Source organism: Purpureocillium lilacinum (assembly GCF_023168085.1).
Source record: "Purpureocillium lilacinum CBS 284.36 DNA, scaffold_4, whole genome shotgun sequence".
Lineage (NCBI taxonomy): Eukaryota > Fungi > Ascomycota > Sordariomycetes > Hypocreales > Ophiocordycipitaceae > Purpureocillium > Purpureocillium lilacinum.
Window position 1 is genome coordinate 1,863,689 of NW_027072114.1, and position 17,914 is coordinate 1,881,602.

At 59.9% G+C, this 17,914-nt stretch overlaps 2 protein-coding genes across 2 annotated transcripts; both read left to right on the forward strand.

Annotated features, from left to right (window-relative positions):
* Window positions 1–3,551: 3,551 nt before the first annotated feature.
* On the forward strand, window positions 3,552–5,398 carry PLICBS_005754 (NADH:ubiquinone oxidoreductase; the record flags this gene model as incomplete). Its single annotated transcript, XM_018319452.1, has 3 exons — window positions 3,552–3,903; window positions 3,957–5,261; window positions 5,325–5,398. The coding sequence occupies 3 exons, from the start codon at window positions 3,552–3,554 to the stop codon at window positions 5,396–5,398; spliced, it is 1,731 nt and encodes a 576-aa protein (XP_018181926.1).
* A 989-nt stretch (window positions 5,399–6,387) lies between these two features.
* PLICBS_005755 (ATP-dependent RNA helicase dbp2) lies at window positions 6,388–8,878 on the forward strand (the record flags this gene model as incomplete). Its single annotated transcript, XM_018319453.2, has 7 exons — window positions 6,388–6,503; window positions 6,659–6,795; window positions 6,847–7,815; window positions 7,877–7,984; window positions 8,446–8,574; window positions 8,631–8,774; window positions 8,838–8,878. 7 exons carry the CDS (start codon window positions 6,388–6,390, stop codon window positions 8,876–8,878), a joined length of 1,644 nt encoding a protein of 547 aa, XP_018181927.1.
* Window positions 8,879–17,914: the final 9,036 nt, after the last annotated feature.

The following is a 17,914-nucleotide window of genomic DNA, read 5'->3' on the forward strand; positions in this document are numbered from 1 at the left end:
GGACGAGGTACTCGTCACTTGCGGCGTAAGAAACGTGGAGGCAGGAGGAGTGGAAGGCGAGGAAAGGCTAGTCGGAGGCGGCGGAGGCGGTGGGTTGGCAGCAGGAGCCGCGCTGGCAGTTGGAGTTGGCGGCTCGCTTTCCGGACTGCTGTTGTCGTTGTCACTGGTCTCATTCCCGGGCTCCTTTCCAACCAGCTTCCCCACTATCGGCTTGACAACATCTCTCAAGAGGCTTCTCTTGGACGATGAGCGCTGGTGGGGTGGTGAAGAGCCTAGTCGTATAGCAGCGTCGGCCGCATCGGGTGGTAATCGACTTCCTCTCTCTCTGACACGACGCTTGGTGTTCCTGCGTCTCGTTCGGAGGCCTGCGGGCTCTGGCTCATCCTCGCTTTCGTCGTCTCTCGTCCACGAGGGAAACCCGGCGAACTTGGGGTTCTGGGGAGGCTCGCCACGGGCCAGATGGCCAGCGGCTCGTTCTACCAGCGGAACCATGTCTCCTTGTCGAGCAATGGCCGAGGATGGGTATCTTGTAACGAGTGACGTTGGTGGGAGTGGCCGTAAGTACAGGTGCTTCAACACATGACAGGAAACGGTCTACTTGGCGCGTCGTTGTGTAATTTGACAATGCCTTCGACGTGAGAAGAGAGAAGCAAACCAGGCTGGCTGATTCACGACAAGCATGAGCCTTCCCGAAGAGTCATGAAAGAAGGGGCCGGCCCTTCAAATCGGAACAAAAGCGAAGCGAACGCAAAGACAAGGAGCACGTAGTATAGGTCGAGTAGAAATATTGGCAGAAAGAATGAAGGCGAGAGCAGGAGCATCTGGAAGACACGAGCAAGTAGGGATTCCCGAGGCTAGAAAGGTGTCCAAGGACAGGGGAGGCAGCCTGCAAACGGATGTCATCACAGCCGCAAGGGGTCTTTTGCACGCGACGAGCGGGACTGGGACGAGAGATGGGACTCGAGCGAGGGCGGCAGCGGCAACAGTTCATGGTTCCTCAGGGGCTTGAGCGTGTCAAACATGAACCAGCTGGGGAAGACGAGGCGAAGACTAAGCCGTGGTCACGATGAGAATCTGGCGCGGGGCCGAACGTTAGCCACCAAATCTTGGCATGTAAAACGACGGATCGCCTGAAGGGTCAACAAGCCGGTCTCGCGCGAGGCCCGTGAGAGCAAGTACGTAGCATGGAACGCTGGTGCCTCACGACGAAGTTGTGACGCGGCGCCCCTTGCCCCCGTTGGAGACGGGTCGGACACGGCTTGGACACGGGACGCTACGGCAGTCCCCCGCGTCCGGTGTCGAACTATGGCGCCTGTGGCTGGAGGGACGGCCTGGTCGAGTGGCGAGATGGATCAAAGTGCGACAAAGGAGCCGCTGCGGAGGGGGGCTAGAGTGTCGCAGCGCTGGTTTCAGGGCTTGCCGGGCATCGCGAGGCGACCAGGGTCCGGGATCGAGGGTGGGCGGAGAGCAAGGCGAGCGGCGAGGGTGCCGTGCTCCAGTCTGTTGACAGGCGGCCAAAGATTCGGCCACTGGATGAGACGACGCCGGGCGGGCGAGGTTTTGGGTGGCATTGGGTACGGATGGATGAGTGCACATGGAGATGGAGATGAGGCGGGAGGGAGGGGGTGGTTGAGGTCGACCGAGCGAGCGAGCGAGCCAGTGTTCAGTGTCTTATCGTCAGTAGGTACGTAGCCCGCCAGCAAGCACAATACGCAGAAGGAGCAACCGAGAGGAGCTGCCGCCGCCCGCACACGTTCTTCTCCTGCCAAGGTTGGCACAGGCTGTCAATCCGACGCGGTATCTTGAGAAAGTTTGGCATCGTACAACATCGCAGTTTTATCGAAGCGTGCCTTGGGTTGTCACAATTGCAGCATCGACCTCGTTACCAATCTGCATGTGCAACAGCGCCTGTTATGAGTGGGCGCGCCCGAGTTGCTGTTGCGGCTCGAGACCTCGCGCCGCTCTGGGCAACGTCGAGGTTCACCCAAAACCATGCCGCAGATTCCAATTCACACAAGCCACATGACTGTTCAATTATTTGAGCCCTTCCTTTTTTACTGTGTCAACGAGACGGCTGGGGCTGATGAACAGTGGGATCGCGCCCGGACCTCGACGTCTCATGACGCGGTCCGCACCGCAACGGTTGTGTCTCGCCCCGGCCAGCCAGAAAGGCAAGATCAATCACGAAGCAAAGGGCAGCTTTTGTTGCGAGCTGTCCGACGGCTTGGGCCCAAAGAGTAGGCGGACACAAGGATCTAGTAGTCTCGGGCGCACGGGAGTCATTGAGCTTTCCATTGAGCTTGACACTGAGCTGTTGCGAGGAGAGACCCTTCTGCCCGGGACGGATGAGAGGGATGTGGCGGACGGCCAATACTGGCAAGCACTCCAAGGAGACAGGGCCGCCCTGGTGCTCAGGGCACCAAGCGCGGGCCAGCTCTCGCTCTCCAAGACGATGGGCGCGCGAGAGGCGTCACGTAGCTACTCTCCCATGTGAAAGCGCGTCTCTCCGCGCGCCAATGGCAGACGGCCAAACCAAATCGGCGTCGATTCACACGTGGGCGAGGAAGATGCCGCCGGGTTCTGCCTCCTTCCAGCCGACCTCTGGCTCCAGCCTGGTTCCGGGACAGCCCAGGTGACTCGTAGGAAAGGCAGCGGTCCAACCTAATGGAGCCTCGGTACCCAGTCACAGCCAATATTACAACCAGATGGGGTGCAGTCCACTGTTATCGCTTCGTAGATCAGGCACGGTACTGCCTTGCTGCATCAAGGCAGTGTAGCGTTGCACTTCCTGTGTCTTCACCGATCTGCGGGAGCATCCGAGTCCCCGGAACCCGCGCACCAGGGCGACCGGCAGATATCGGAGGGCAAAGGAGTCACGTACGAGCAGACCACGAAAATGCATAGCGTCATCCTTTGCCTACCGGTAGTCCGATGGCGGTCCGCTGCAGGCGCGCGCATCGGCTCCGCAGCATCGCATTGACACACGGCCAGCCCAACCGCGACTCGAGATCAAGCACACAGGTCGTCAAGAGGTGGATAATAAAGAACAGTAACCCGCCAGCGAGGGCTCACTGACCCATTGCGGGCGATGCTTTGCGGAGCTATTTCGGCGACCACTGGATCTGTTAAAGAAATTTTTCCTGCGTCATTTTGCAGAGCCCAAAAAAAAAGCCCCAGGGCCCCCAGAGGGACCCGGCGCAGGGCGTCCGCCCCCGGCAGAACGGCTAGCGAGCCAAGCGCAGGCGTCACCCGCCCGCCCTGTAGAGCCACCGCCGCGCATGAGGTACCCAGCGATAGTGTTCGCAGCAGCTTATTATCTTAGTGCGAGCGTCGAGATTTCCCAATTCTTTCTGCGGCCTCGCTCTGTCCGACCTCTCCTCCTCCCCCAAGCAGCTCTCCCAGCACATCGACTTTGGCTGGCTCATTCCGCCGCCAGGCCACCCGCATTGCGCCGCACAGTTGGCCGTTGCTCCGTCACTGCGTCTGCGACTGCGCATTTGTCCAGCTCGCCCCCCGGACGCTCCGGCGCGATGCCCTCCTCGTCGCGAGCCATGGGCGCCGCCCTCGCCAGGGCAGCTCAATTGGCGCCTCGGCAGACTGTCGCCGCCCCCAGAGCCTTCTCGACGGCCTCTAGGACAACGCCGTCTCTGCGCTCTGCCGCGCGCCCGACCGTGGCCATGCGCCTGCAGACCACCGGCCGCCTGGCCTTCCGGAGAGCCTACGCCGATGAGGCCCCCAAGCCTAAGCCCGGCAAGCTGCGCAAGACTTTCCGGTGGATGTGGAGGTTGACCTACCTCTCCGTGCTTGGACTGGCTGGCTACACCGTCTACATCATCTACGACGACCGCCACCCCGAGCCGCAGTACGAGGCTGATCCTACAAAGAAGACGCTCGTCATCCTCGGTGCGTCAGCGACATCGGAACCCCCGAAAAGACCCTTACTGACGTCCATCTAGGAACCGGCTGGGGCTCTGTCGCCTTGCTCAAGAAGCTCGACACCGAGAACTACAATGTCGTCGTCGTGTCGCCGCGAAACTACTTCCTCTTCACTCCCCTGCTGCCCTCGTGCACCACTGGCACTATCGAGCACCGCTCTATCATGGAGCCCGTTCGCGCCATTCTCCGCCACAAGAAGGCTGCCGTAAAGTACTACGAAGCCGAGGCCTCCACCATCGACCCGGACCGCAAGGTTGTCAAGATTGTGGACAACTCGGAAATCAAGGGCGCGATTTCGGAGACGGAGATTCCTTACGACATGCTCGTCATTGGCGTTGGCGCCGAGAATGCAACCTTCGGTATCCCCGGTGTCAGGGAGCACAGCTGCTTCCTCAAGGAGATTGGCGATGCCCAGCGCATTCGCAAGAAGATCATGGACTGCGTCGAGACGGCTGCCTTCAAGGACCAGAGCAGCGACGAGATCGATCGCTTGATGCACATGGTTGTCGTCGGCGGCGGCCCCACTGGTGTGGAGTTTGCCGGCGAGCTTCAGGACTTCTTCGAGGAGGACATCAAGAAGTTGGTTCCCGAGATCAGCCCGCGCTTCAAGGTCACTCTCATCGAAGCCCTGCCCAACGTTCTGCCATCCTTCTCCAAGCAGCTGATTGACTATACCGAGAACACTCTGCGCGAGGAGAAGATCGACATCAAGACCAAGACCATGGTCAAGAAGGTCACCAACAACACCGTCGAGGCCGAGATCTCCCGCCCCGATGGATCCAAGGAACGAATGGTCATCCCCTACGGTCTCCTCGTCTGGGCTACCGGTAACGCCGTCAGGCCCATCGTGAAGGACCTCATGGCTCGTATCCCCGCGCAGAAGGATTCCCGCCGCGGCCTCGCTGTCAACGAATACCTGGTGGTGCAAGGCACCCGCGACATCTGGGCCATCGGCGACTGTGCTGTCGCCGGCTATGCGCCCACGGCCCAGGTTGCGTCTCAGGAGGGTGGCTTCCTCGCCCGCCTGTTCAACAACATGGCCAAGACGGAGGCTCAGGAGTCTCGCATCCAGGAGCTCAGCAGCAAGATGAACCTGCAGGCCGGAAACGCCGCCGAGTCCGCCGAGGAGATCGAGAAGCTTGAGAAGCAGCTTCGCAGGGTCAAGGACATCAAGCCCTTCCGCTACAGCCACCAGGGCAGCCTGGCGTACATTGGCAGCGAGAAGGCAGTGGCCGATGTGAGCTGGTGGAACGGTAACCTGGCCACCGGCGGTAGGATGACGTACTTATTCTGGCGGAGCGCCTACTTGTCCATGTGCTTCAGCAGTGAGTCTCCAGCTCTTTTCACACTGTGTTCGATTTTGGTTTACTAATGCTTTCAATCTGCAGCTCGAAACCGTGTTCTGGTCATCGTGGACTGGCTCAAGTCCAAGGCCTTTGGCCGCGACGTTTCTCGAGAGTAGAGGGTGATTGGCCGCTCCGGCGGCGCAAATGTGCTTGGGACGCCACATTTGATGTATCTGTTTTGGAGTGCTGGAGCAAAAACTTGTATTGCCAAGAATAGAATGCCGGTGCGGCCTGGTTGGGTTCGGATAATAGACGTTCGGTGGCACGGGCCGCCCCTTGATTCATGGTCTGATCTTTGTTGTGCTACTGTCTTACAGCCTCGTTGCGCCTATCTATTCCTTCATGGCTGACTGGATGCCGACTGCATGTCCCGCCAGGGACCCATCGTCACTCTGCCAAACAAACCTGTAGCAGACTTTCTCCCCGCATATGCAAATACTGGCTGAATTGTACTGTGGGCCGTGATGAACGGTGTCCGGCAGCATCTCAGTCTCTACGCTGTATATGAGCTAATGGCATGGCGGGCTTGGGAACGCTTGGGCCACCCGTGCCCGAGGAGTGATAGAAGCCATCGGCAAGGACTGCCAAAGCCAAACACGGCAAGGCACCAAGTGTATCATGCACAAGCACAGGGCCACAGTTCGCACCCTCCAGCAGGAAATAAGTCTATGGAAACACGCGCACGGTTACGTGCCAGCGGATGCTCACAGGCAAGGGGAGACATCGCCAACAAAGGAACGACCGCGTGTAGGGTAGCTGTGGCGCACAGGAGCCAGGCGAGCGATTATGTAAGCAACGGCTAGACCAATCGGGCAGGCTCGGTGGCGGCAAAACGAGTTTTTCCTAGCGCCAGAAAATTTCGGGAAGGGACTTTGGAAAGGCAAGGCGCAGCCAGGCAGCCCAAAGGGAAAAAAGTTTGGAGCAGCGCGGCCACCTGTGGTTCCCCCCAAACATCATCTTCCTCGCAACATCAAACGACCACCCCGACCCGCACTCCTTTCATCGTCGTTTCGAGGACAAATCATCAAAGCAGAACCCGATAACACCTCCCCGACACTCATTTTTTCCTCCTCATCAGGGAACGACCCCAGACGACTTGTCAAACATGTCCAGCTACGGTGGTCGAGGCGGTGGTGGCTACGGTGGCGGAGGCTACGGCCGTGATCGAAGCGATCGCGGCGGAGACCGCAACGGATACGGCGGCGGCGGCTACGGCGCAGGGTAAGTCTTTGAACATATTCAGGAGTCTGGTGATGCCTCGTGCGGCGTCGCGCGCACCCACCCACTACCAGGCGAACGCGGGTGGACGATCTATCTCTCGCCTCCTGCCATTTCAGCTTGTGACAGCTTTGCTGACGAGACTTGCCAACGCACAGCGGTGGATATAGCAACGGAAATGGCTACAGCAACGGTGGTGGCTACGGTGGTGGCGGCTACGGAGGCGGCTACGGCGGCGGCGGCGGTGGTGACCGGATGAGCGCTCTCGGCGCTGGACTGCAGAAGCAGACTTGGGGTAAGCATTTTCCGAGCAACCAGACCGATGATTCCACTAACAATCTTCTAGACCTCTCTACCATGCCCAAGTTCGAGAAGTCCTTCTACAAGGAGAGCCCTGAGGTGACCGCTCGCTCGTCGGCGGAGGTTGATGCCTTCCGCCGCAAGCATCAGATGACCATCGCCGGCCGAGAGGTGCCCAAGCCTGTTGAGACGTTCGACGAAGCCGGCTTCCCCCGATATGTCATGGACGAAGTCAAGGCTCAGGGTTTCCCCGCGCCCACTGCTATTCAGTCCCAGGGCTGGCCCATGGCCCTGTCTGGTCGCGACGTCGTCGGTATTGCGGAGACCGGTTCCGGAAAGACCCTGACGTACTGTCTCCCGGCCATTGTCCACATCAACGCCCAGCCCCTTCTCGCGCCTGGCGACGGCCCCATTGTCCTGGTCCTCGCCCCCACCCGTGAGCTTGCTGTTCAGATTCAGCAGGAGATCACCAAGTTCGGTCGGTCCTCTCGTATCCGCAACACTTGCGTGTACGGTGGCGTCCCCAAGGGACCCCAGATCCGCGACCTCTCCCGTGGCGTCGAAGTTTGCATCGCCACTCCTGGACGCCTGATCGACATGCTCGAGGCCGGCAAGACCAACCTGCGCCGTGTGACCTATCTTGTCCTCGACGAGGCTGATCGCATGCTGGACATGGGTTTCGAGCCCCAGATCCGCAAGATCATTGAGCAGATCCGACCTGACCGACAGACTCTCATGTGGTCTGCCACTTGGCCCAAGGAGGTCCGTGCCATGGCCTCTGACTTCCTCAACGACTTCATTCAGGTCAACATCGGCTCCATGGACCTGTCAGCAAACCACCGCATTACTCAGATTGTCGAGGTTGTCAGCGACATGGAGAAGCGAGACCGCATGATCAAGCACATGGAGAAGGTCATGGACAACAAGGACAACAAGATCCTTATCTTCGTCGGCACGAAGCGCGTTGCCGATGAGATCACCCGCTTCCTGCGCCAGGACGGTTGGCCTGCGCTTTGTAAGTCAACCCGCAGTGTAACAGAACGCCTCTGTGAACCGCTTTACTGACTCTCGAGCAGCTATCCACGGCGACAAGCAGCAGAACGAGCGTGACTGGGTCTTGGACCAGTTCAAGACTGGAAAGAGCCCCATCATGGTTGCCACCGACGTCGCGTCGCGTGGTATCGGTGAGTGACCCTTGCTTCCCCCTCCCTCCCTCGTGGCATCACCCAGCAAAACTCTTGCTGCGCTTTACTCTCGTGTCTACTAGGGGCTCTCTTACTTGTGCGAATCTGCCTGACGTGCCCGTGTCCACTTGGTTCTCCGACCCAGGAGTCTTGATCCGCTGTGTAGCTGGCTCTCTTGCTACTCGCATTTCCACAAGTCGTACCGTACTCCCGTGGTACAACCGTGGAGGTTGGCATCTCTTGACCTGATCAAGCTTGTCTCCCAAGGCTCCCTGACCCGAGGACCCGGTGACCGCCTCTTCCCAGGATGGATGGCATTTGTCGCACTTGGATTGCCCCAATCTGCTCAGGAGTGAAGCTAGCCGTTGACCCATATACGTGGCCGTCTTCGCCTATTCCGTGACCACGATGGACGTTGCTTTGCAACCCCAATTTCGCCTGCTAACCTGACGTGTTTCAAGATGTTCGCAACATCACTCATGTGTTGAACTACGACTACCCCAACAACTCGGAGGATTATATCCACCGAATTGGCCGCACGGGTCGTGCTGGCGCGAAGGGCACTGCCATTACCTTCTTCACCACTGACAGTGAGTAACCCGTTTTCAATACTTGAAGCACTCGAAGGCTAACGTAATCGTTTCAGACCAGAAGCAGGCGCGTGATCTTGTCAATGTCCTCCAGGAGGCCAAGCAGCAGATTGATCCTCGCCTTGCCGAGATGGCTCGCTTCGGTGGTGGCGGCGGTGGCCGCGGTTGGGGTTACGGACGTGGACGTGGCGGCGGTAGAGGTAAGCGTAATTATTAGTTTATAGTCTCGGGCGCGCTCAGCCGGAGCTAACAGCTGTTTCCAGCCAACGCCAACAGCCAGCCCCTTGGCAACCGTCGATGGTAAAGAGTAATCCAAACTTTTGACGCGTTGACTTCGGCACTGAGCCCGAGTTGGGCGCGCCCGAGCGAGCCGTAAGGCGACACACACGGCACTTTAACGGCGTTCGATAGAGGACTGGGATGGTTGTTTTCAACTAGACGGGGGACGCACGGAATCCGCGACCCCATGTTCATTGTGTTCCATTTTGCAACCCGCGGTTCCGGCCATTTGCCCAGGCTGTTGTTGTTCCGACGCATCCAGGACCGGACCTCGCCATCTTTTCCTTGCTTGTTTTGCTTTACCTCTCGGAGGGTAATATTTTCTTGAGTCGAGGGACACACACACCTGCTTGAGGTGCCACAACAAGGTTGTGGTTGCGTTGCATGTTGATAGACGAGATTGATGACGGACGGAGAGGACTCGTCGAGCCGCGACATGACTGTCTGCCGACATGGATAGGCGTTGAAGACGTCTCTTCGGCTCCGTTGCCTGGCCCCTTGCCAGTCTGGAGCAGGCTGCATGCAGTCATGACGCCGCAGGCCCTGGGCCGAGGACGACTGTCTGGCTCATAGAAGCACTTGTAGTTTAACAAGGAAAAGCACATGAAATTGTTTGATTTGAAATACGTGTTTTCTGCCGACGTGCTTCTTGTGTCGTTACGGAGTGAAGAGAGTGGGCGTAACCATTTCACGTAGTAGAGCACGGCGGAGCACGACGATGCGAGAGGGTGCCGGGTTCTCGGGCTCTCGGCCGTGTGAACGGCGTCGGCGTCCGCAACGGGAGCATAATGTCCGGGATCAAGGGTGAGACTGGCTCGACATCGGGGGAATATAGGGTCCACGGTCGACATATCACCTGTTGGCAAGGGGCCCGGGGGGGGGGGGAGGGTCCTTGCCAAGGCGTACGGAGTTCAGTACGGAGTACGGGTAAATGCAGTTGCAGTGTTCGAGTGTGTGGGCGGTGCAAGGCGGCGGTGGACTTGGGCGTGCGCAACAAGGCCAGCCGCAACAGGGCCGACAGACAGACAGCAGACACCGACTGACTGACCGGGGGGGGAGGGAAGAAAACTGATTCCATGGGGGGGAGGGGGCCCGGCGAATTGGATGGGGGATTGGACGAGGGGGATGGACATGGGTTGAGGGATAAGCGACTGGGCGAGCACCTGACACGCATGCATATAAAGAGTACTTTTATTTCTTTGATATTGATGTTGATATCGATGCCCTCACCGCGTGGATGGGTGGGTGGCTGGATGGGTTGGATGGATGGTTAGGGTGCCGAGTCTCGAGCCCGGCGACGTATTAGACATCCTACCTGTCAGCCTTCGGTGCCCCTCACCCCCGTTGTCCCTCTCACACGAAGAGGAAAGAAAGGCAGGGGAGATGAGATGCAAGAACGAGCACGCGCCCCCCGTACAGCGTGTAGCGCATAGCGCATAGAACCCCGGTACCCCAGCATGCTGCTGCCGCCGCCGCCGCCGCCGCCGCCCGACGCGTGCGAACTGCACTTACATGGAGCCGAGTATGTGCATAGTACTACTACTACTAGTAGTGCTGTCACCGTAAAACAATGCCCCCCTTCGGAAAGATAGGGTAAGGGGCAGAGGGGACAACAGGGGAGAGGAGGGGAGAGCGGATGGGGGGGAGGGGCTCGACGACGAAGACGCGCCGCGACGGCGGCGGCGGAGAGCGGCGCGTCTGCCCGCGTGGGGTGGGCTGGCCGAGCGGGCGGACGAGCGCCAGGATGAGGACGAGGACGAACTGACGGAGAGGGCAGGACGGGACGGCAGCCTGAGCAAGGAAGGTTGCAAGGTAGGCAGGGAGGGCATGGGGTCACTCGTCGTTGTCACAGCCCAGCCAGACGGACCGACGACAGCCTCCAGGTAAGTAATAAGCATGGCCTGGCATGATATGGCATGGCATGTATGGCCCCGCGACAGAGGCTTGTTGCGACCTGACGTGTTACAGAACATGGAACGCCCCAAGCAATCCGGGGGTATGCAAAATGCGTGTGATGGCGGCCTTGGCGCCTGGCAGGCTGGCTGGCAACGAGAACCACGACCCATCGGCATCTGCTCGATAGGACCATCGAATATTGCTGTGCCTCGCTCTCTCTTCCTCTCTCTGTTCTGCTGCCGTCGAATGGCTTCTCCTCGGGATTGCCCGCTTTCTCTCGTCACCCCACCCAAGACGAGCGCGTCAAAAAGTTCGCCCGTGCAATTGCCCGGGAAATGCGGAGTGTGCGAGCTGCTGCTGCTGCTGCTGGCTGCTGCTGGCTGAGTGCGAGAGGAACCTCGACGTCGAATCCTCGTCCCCTGCTCCGCCTGCCGGGGTCAGCAGAAAGAGAGGTGGGGGGGTTCCGCAACGCACCACGCCCAAGCAGAGGCAGAGGGCGAGCAGGCATGTGGACAGGCATGCGTCCGGGGGCCCCTTGGGCTGAACAATAACCCCCGCGCGCACGCAACGTCTCACCTCCCCTCACCCCCCAGCTCGCTCTCTCCAGCCCCAGCTCACCTCTTCTTCAGCGCCAGCGAGACAGGGAGGTTCGGCTGGCAGAGGGCGAGAGGGCGGCTGCGGCCATGTGTGGCGAGCGAGCGGGAGAGAGAGAGAGGCGAGAGCTGCATACTGTGGCAGACTCGGGCGCGACACGCCCGTCCGGCCAGCCACAAAGGGCCAGGGGCCCGGCACGTGTCGCAATCTCACATGGCCAGCTCTGCATGTGCGTATGTGTGTCCTTGTATGCATGCGCTGGGCGCGGCAGCGAAGACGACGGACAGGTGGCTGTGGCTGTCGAGGCTCTGAACGACGCACGAGCCAACACGCAAGTCCAAACTCGTCTTGGGTATTCTTTCGACCGGGGACCTTCTCCCCATCCATCGCTGTCGATGACGGCACCTTGGCATCTTGGGCGCCTCTCAGCTCCCCTCCATCACCGTTCCCTCTGGAGCGTCAGGGGGGCGCATCCAAACATGGTCGAGAGTGGGTATCGCGCGTGCGTGCTCAAGCACTCAGACGCCGCCGCAGAGAGGCCCGTTGCCCATCAAGTCGGCGACTCCCGGTTGACGACCCCGAAGAGCGCGGATCGCCAGCCATGACTTGCGCGCTTGCAGGTGCCGGGGGTCGAGGGGAACTGGACCGCCGAATCCAGCCAAACGGAACATAGCTGCCTGTCCTGTGCGTTCTCCAAAGGGCCACGGCCATGAAGAGAAAGGGCGACGAAGCGCCCGATGAATTCGTACTAGCGGACGTTGAGCGGCGTCTCTCTCTCTCGAGAATCGTCACTGACGTCGCTTCTCGCCTGGCTTCCTTCACCGACGCCCCCAACTTCTGCGGCCTCGCCTGATTTCTGGTATGTGGACGAGCAGTCAATCGTGCCCGTGCAACCCTCCGCCGCCGCGCCCGGGTGACGAGGTCGTCGGGGAGGGTCGCGAGAACGCACAATGACGAGCTTAACTCCGCGTTCGCCGCCTGCGAGTGGCGACCATGCCCTTCGATGACGGATCTTGATGGCCCTGCCCGCCCCTGCTGGCCCTGCACGCGGCGTCCGTCTGCGCTGCTCAGCTCCTCTGGGCACAGACAGGGAGCCCAAGCAAGGTGTTTGGCTTCTGCCGCAAACTCAGCGGGGGAGGAGGGGTGGCGTGGCGGCTTGGGTGCTTGGGTGGCTGGGTCACCATCCATCCCACCATCCATCGCGACACCCCCCTCCATGCCCGGCCACACGCGATCGCGCCTATCAGAGCCAGACAGTCTGGCCCAAGACACCCACACAGTACGCTCAGTGCCAGGTCACCGGGGGCTCGCGAGTCGGTCCTCCCGAGATTAGTGAACAGGGCACTCCCCGGGCGCCGTACCCACCCCCGAAAACCATCGGTTAGCAAAATGTTCCGCATCGCCATGGATATGGATACTGCACTGCAGCGCCTACGGGGCTTTGCAACGTCCTGCTTGGCCTCGTGTCAACGAAGCGTAAACTCACGTCTGATTTCGAAAAGTCGATTGTGCCGGCCTGGCGTGACGTCGCTTGCGCCAAGATGCGCCCCGGCATCATACAAGTCAACAGGGCTTACGACTCGCGCTGCGCGTGCCGTGTCGCTGCCGCTCTCGAGGCGAACGAGACGGCCAAGGGGCGTGGCCACCTCAGGGGCGTGTGCGTCCCGCCATGGCTGTCCACAGCACTCACTCAGTGAAATGGCCCTTTTCCTCTTGCCGGATCCTATGCGACGGCCGCGGCAAATGAGCTGGCTGCCTCAGGAGAGGGAGATGCCTGAGCCAGCCGGCCGACACATGCCCCTGGCGATTGACCTCTCCGAGGCCATGTCCAAGCACGAGGTTGATGTTGAACTCACCGTCTCTGTCGCGCCCCGCCGTCAGCGTCGTCTGCTCTCCATGAATAGAGAAGGGAGCTACCGTAGGCCACCAGGCTGCCGCGTCTAGGGCCGTCCCTGATGCCATGGCCGCAGCTACTGGCCACAAGAAGCCCATCCACGTCGCTAGCCAGCCGGAGCCACGGGCGCCGTCGTTCGGGAACAGGCGCGCCGACCGCTGCGCCGTCGCTGGATCCTGGACGCCACCCACGTTTCCGACGCCGCTCCACTGGAGCTTGGTCATCGCCCAGCCTGCAAGATGGCTGTTCAACGCCAGATCGCTGCTTCCGCCGCTAAATCGCGAAGAGCGAGCGAGTACATGCTCCGCCGTCGTTGGTGCACGCCAATGTCGACTCTCAGCAATATCTGCTCGGCGGGTCGAGACTCGAATGATATGACACAATATCGTACGGGCACATGAACCATGCCGACCAGGAAGTCTGTCTACCCTGTTGACAACATGTCGCTTCTGCTCTCGTCAGTAAACTGGGCCTGGCCGAACGGAACAGCTGCAGCTGTGTTGTCACTGCAGGGGCCTCGAGCGACGGTCCCCGACAGGGACATACCTGCTGATGCTGCCTGCGTGAGGGGTCGAGCAAGGTGGCGAATGGCTCCAGGGAACCAGGGCCGGCTTGACCGACTTGCCATTCAATGAATTGATGAATAACGAGGGTACCGAACTCCGGTTGGGTTTTCATCGTTAGCAGGATCTTGAGTGACATCTTGAGGAAGCCTTGATGCGGCTCGTCTTCGATCAGCGTTGGCGCCAGACTCTTCATGCAAGATCTTAGTGAGCGGCACTACCCAAAACCAAGTCTCCGACAAGACGGCGCTATCCATCTCTGTACCAACAATCTCGCAGCCGAGGCGACTTCTGGGGGATGGCAGCCGTGAGCTGCTTCGTCCAGGTCCAAAGGCACAAACGTGTGGTGGTGCCGAAGCTGTCCCCTGCCCCTGATATAGGGGGTGCGCGGTTGCATCCTGCACGCCATGGCCGGAGAGGTGCATAGCGGTTAGGAATCACGCTCCGTATCTGACCAGGGGCATTTTGCAGTCAGCAGTCGACCGTGACGGGAATCCATTTGCTGTCACGGGATACCCTCGAGCTGATGTACCCAGCGTGCTGTGTTCTGCCTCGACCGCCGCACCGTCCATCTCGCACACACCGATCGTGATGACCCCTGACAGCTCTTCGGGGCTCCGTGTCGCCATATGACTGCATTATTCTGGACCCATTCCCACGCCGAACCCTGACATTGGCGGAGAATTCGAGAGATGACACTGGGGCACGCGATACCTGGTAGTGCGCTAATACTGCAGGCCCGATGGGGCGACTCAGCAGGGCGAAGCGTGCGGATCTCGCGAGTCCATCTCCAGTGCAAGGCTGCGAGAGCCGCCACTGCAACGAGGGCGAGCTTGGAAACGCGCCGACAGGCAGTGGCCATGGCGCAGGGCTGGCGTCGTTGAGCTAGGCAAGCCTGGACCTCCGGTCATCACGGACGCCGTCCGCTGATCCACTAACGCAGATACAAGTAGTGTGTGCACGTATTTAGGTGCATGGCGCACCAAGATCTGCCAAGTGGGGGAGGAGGTCACCAAGAGGCGCCTTTGATGATGCTGGGCCCTCATTCCGAGAATATGCATCTGCTTTGGAGTGGATTTGTGGCAGGATGCCCAGTTGATGCGTCGGAGCCACCAGATCGTGGGCGGTGCTCCGTGACTGAGGGTCCTTGGGTATGCTTTGAAATTCGGAAGCCTCATCCATCAACCACCCCAGGTCTTTCCATGCAGCCTCCGCGCGCTTGGCCGGGAGAACTCTTGCTGTACGGGCTGCCCGGCTGGCACTCACTATCCACCCGCCCCGTTGTGGGAAGAAGCTTACTTACCCGATGAAGCAGAATCGAATCCGAAACTCAATCGCTTGACAACAGGAGACGTGTGACAGCAGCCCGGGCTGTTGATGTGGATCCTCACCACCTCGTTGCAAACATCGTGGTTTTTAAGGTCCGCCGTGGATATCGACCGGTGGCCCGTTATTCCTGATCCACTATCACGGCCGGTCAATGCCATTTTCTCCGACTTACCTAAACCAGGACGCGCACCAGTGTATCTGCAGGGAGCGCGGTGGGCAAAGGGGGCCGACGACTCTTCCAAAATATCTGGTACATAATCGGCGCTCGTATAACGAAGCTGGGAGCTCCATGCGCGATCCGCAGGCCGACGTCTCTGTCGAACACCAAGAGTAAGCAGCGGTAATAATCCTTTGTGCAGGCACGTGTATCGTTCGTTGTCCGTGCCGTTTGAGGTGGAGTTGACCGAGGATGCGACCGTCATGGTGGGATGAGACTAGCAGCTGCCTGTTCGCGTCCTGCGGCTCCCGAGGTCGTGTGGGGGTTGCCATTGCTGCATGCCCGCGATTTTTGGTCATGCTAAAACCACCCCTGGCTCTGTGTCAAGTGTCCACAACCACACGCCCCATTCCGATCGCTAGATCCCGTCGGTTCACAGCCATTCCTGAAGTGCGGCATGAGGCTCTTGTCGATGCGAATTGCTTGCGTTCAACGTCATTTCAATGCGATTCTGTGCTGACAGAGTCTCGTTTGGCGGATGACGCCCTGATTGTAATTGTGCCCCGTAATCAAAACACTGCAGGGCGTCACATTGCGGACCCGTGGAGCTTGAGGGTGCAGCTAAAGTGTCCAGATCCATCCCAAGCCCAAGTCGTGACAATTTTTGCATCGATAACTTTGGCTTTGAGAATCCAACGGGCACCCGTCCAGTGGCCTGAGTCGATCCGGGGGGCGATATCGACCGATCAGGCGGGGACTGCCGTCATATCGTTGGCACCTGCGTAACGTGCGTGGCGCAACGTAGGTCTCTGCTCGGGACGCCGGGCCAGCCCTAGGGACGTCGGGTTGAATTGGTTCGGCGCGCAGCAGGGCCTCTTGTGGACTCTGAACGCGTCGAAGGCGGCCGAGAGTGTGCTTGGAAGTGGCAGGAGTCGGGGCTATTTGCTGGAAAGAATTGTTAATTGACACAAATCAGCAATAACCGTTGGGACAGGTTGAACGTGCTACGGACGAGATGTGTCTCCCAGCTCTGTGCAGACCAGGTCAACCGTGTGCCGGGCCGCGTTGTGCACTGGTCGGATCGGCGGCGGCTTCGAGACACGGACCCGACTAAACCGACGTTGTACAACGGCGTCCCTGCCCACCGCACGCCATTTAGCGTGGGCATGGCACAGCGCAGGAGTGTACTCACCACGTGAGGCCGTTGTGCGGCGGCCCCGGCTCCTGGTCGTTCCAAGATTCCACGTTGCACGAAAGCCCTTTGCCAACACGTGGATCCTTTGCTGCTGCGCGTGGGTGCAATCGCGGAGGCGTTGGCGATGCTTCTGGTGTTACGAGGAAGAGCGGGCAACGCACCCATGGCTCACGCCTGGTGGCACGGCGTGTGACGTGACCGTCGCTCCGCTGGCGATGACAATGCGGTGAGCAGCTTGGCCGGCCAAACGGCACGAACATGCGGTCCCGGACATCGTGCAGCAATGGCGAGTAGCCAATGCCCACGCTCCGACGCCCAACACTTCCTTTTTCACGGATGCCATCCCCAAGGTGGTCAGCTGGCGCTTTGCAATCAGACTGGCTGCGCGACGTCCTCAACGCGCCCGTCAATCGAGAACGATTCACGATGGGCAGGCGTCTCGACGGGCCCAGTGCGGACTGGACTCCTTGCTGGAGCGCGCCAGACGAGGTACTCTGCAGTGGGCAATGGGCCATGGCTGGCAAAGATGTGGTGTGGCACAAGGGTCGGCAGCGGACGACAAGGAAGCTTGGGGATTTCGCATCAAGGCGGAAGCCATTTTTTGCTGCAGAACTGTGTGGCTGCAACTCGTGCCTGCTCGCTTGTGTTCCCGCGTGCCGTGCCCTGATGCATCGGGAGGGTGGCAGTTGCCGCAACCCGCGACAGGTGCTCCTTCCTGCCCGTGTGGTTGGTACGAAGTACTCGTACTCCATACCGTGGACCGTACTGGTGCTGTGCTCCGAACGATGGGGGAGGTGGAATGAGAGCCCCCTCCCAGCATCCTTCTACCAGCGTTGACGGTTGGCCCCCTTCGTTGCCGCGCCTCTGCTCTTGGCCCGGCACGTTCTACGCAATTATCTGCTTGGGTTTTCCAAGGCCCGAAAGGCATCTCTCTGATAATTTGGTTCCTCGTCAGTAACAACATCCACTGGTTGGCCTATCGAAGGAGAGGTTTGCGCACCGGCCACGACATTTCAAGCTTCCATGCCTCCAATGGCGTGCGAGGCGGCATGAAACATTGCTGACCTTCTGAGACGCCTGTGGGTCGCTGCAGCTGGTGCGGGTGCCGTTCAACAATTCAGCAGACACGATAGCCCGCAAACACGCGAAGCTCGCACCCTTTACCCGAAGCAGAACGCTCTGCCGGGGACTGAGTGGTGGAGATACGAAGTACGACACAGACTCCTGCTTGAGGCCCGGATTCCCGGGAGTTCGAGCAAAGTTAATTCAGCACGTCTCAAACGGACATTGGTACCCATGGGGCTTGGGCAGACAGGGACAGGCCCGATTCCCTGAAGCTGGCGCTGGTGCTGGTGTCCCCCGGACCTTCAAGCTGGGCTGATGGCACACAATTACTACGGCTGACGGCTGGTTCCTACGCTAGCAGCGGGACC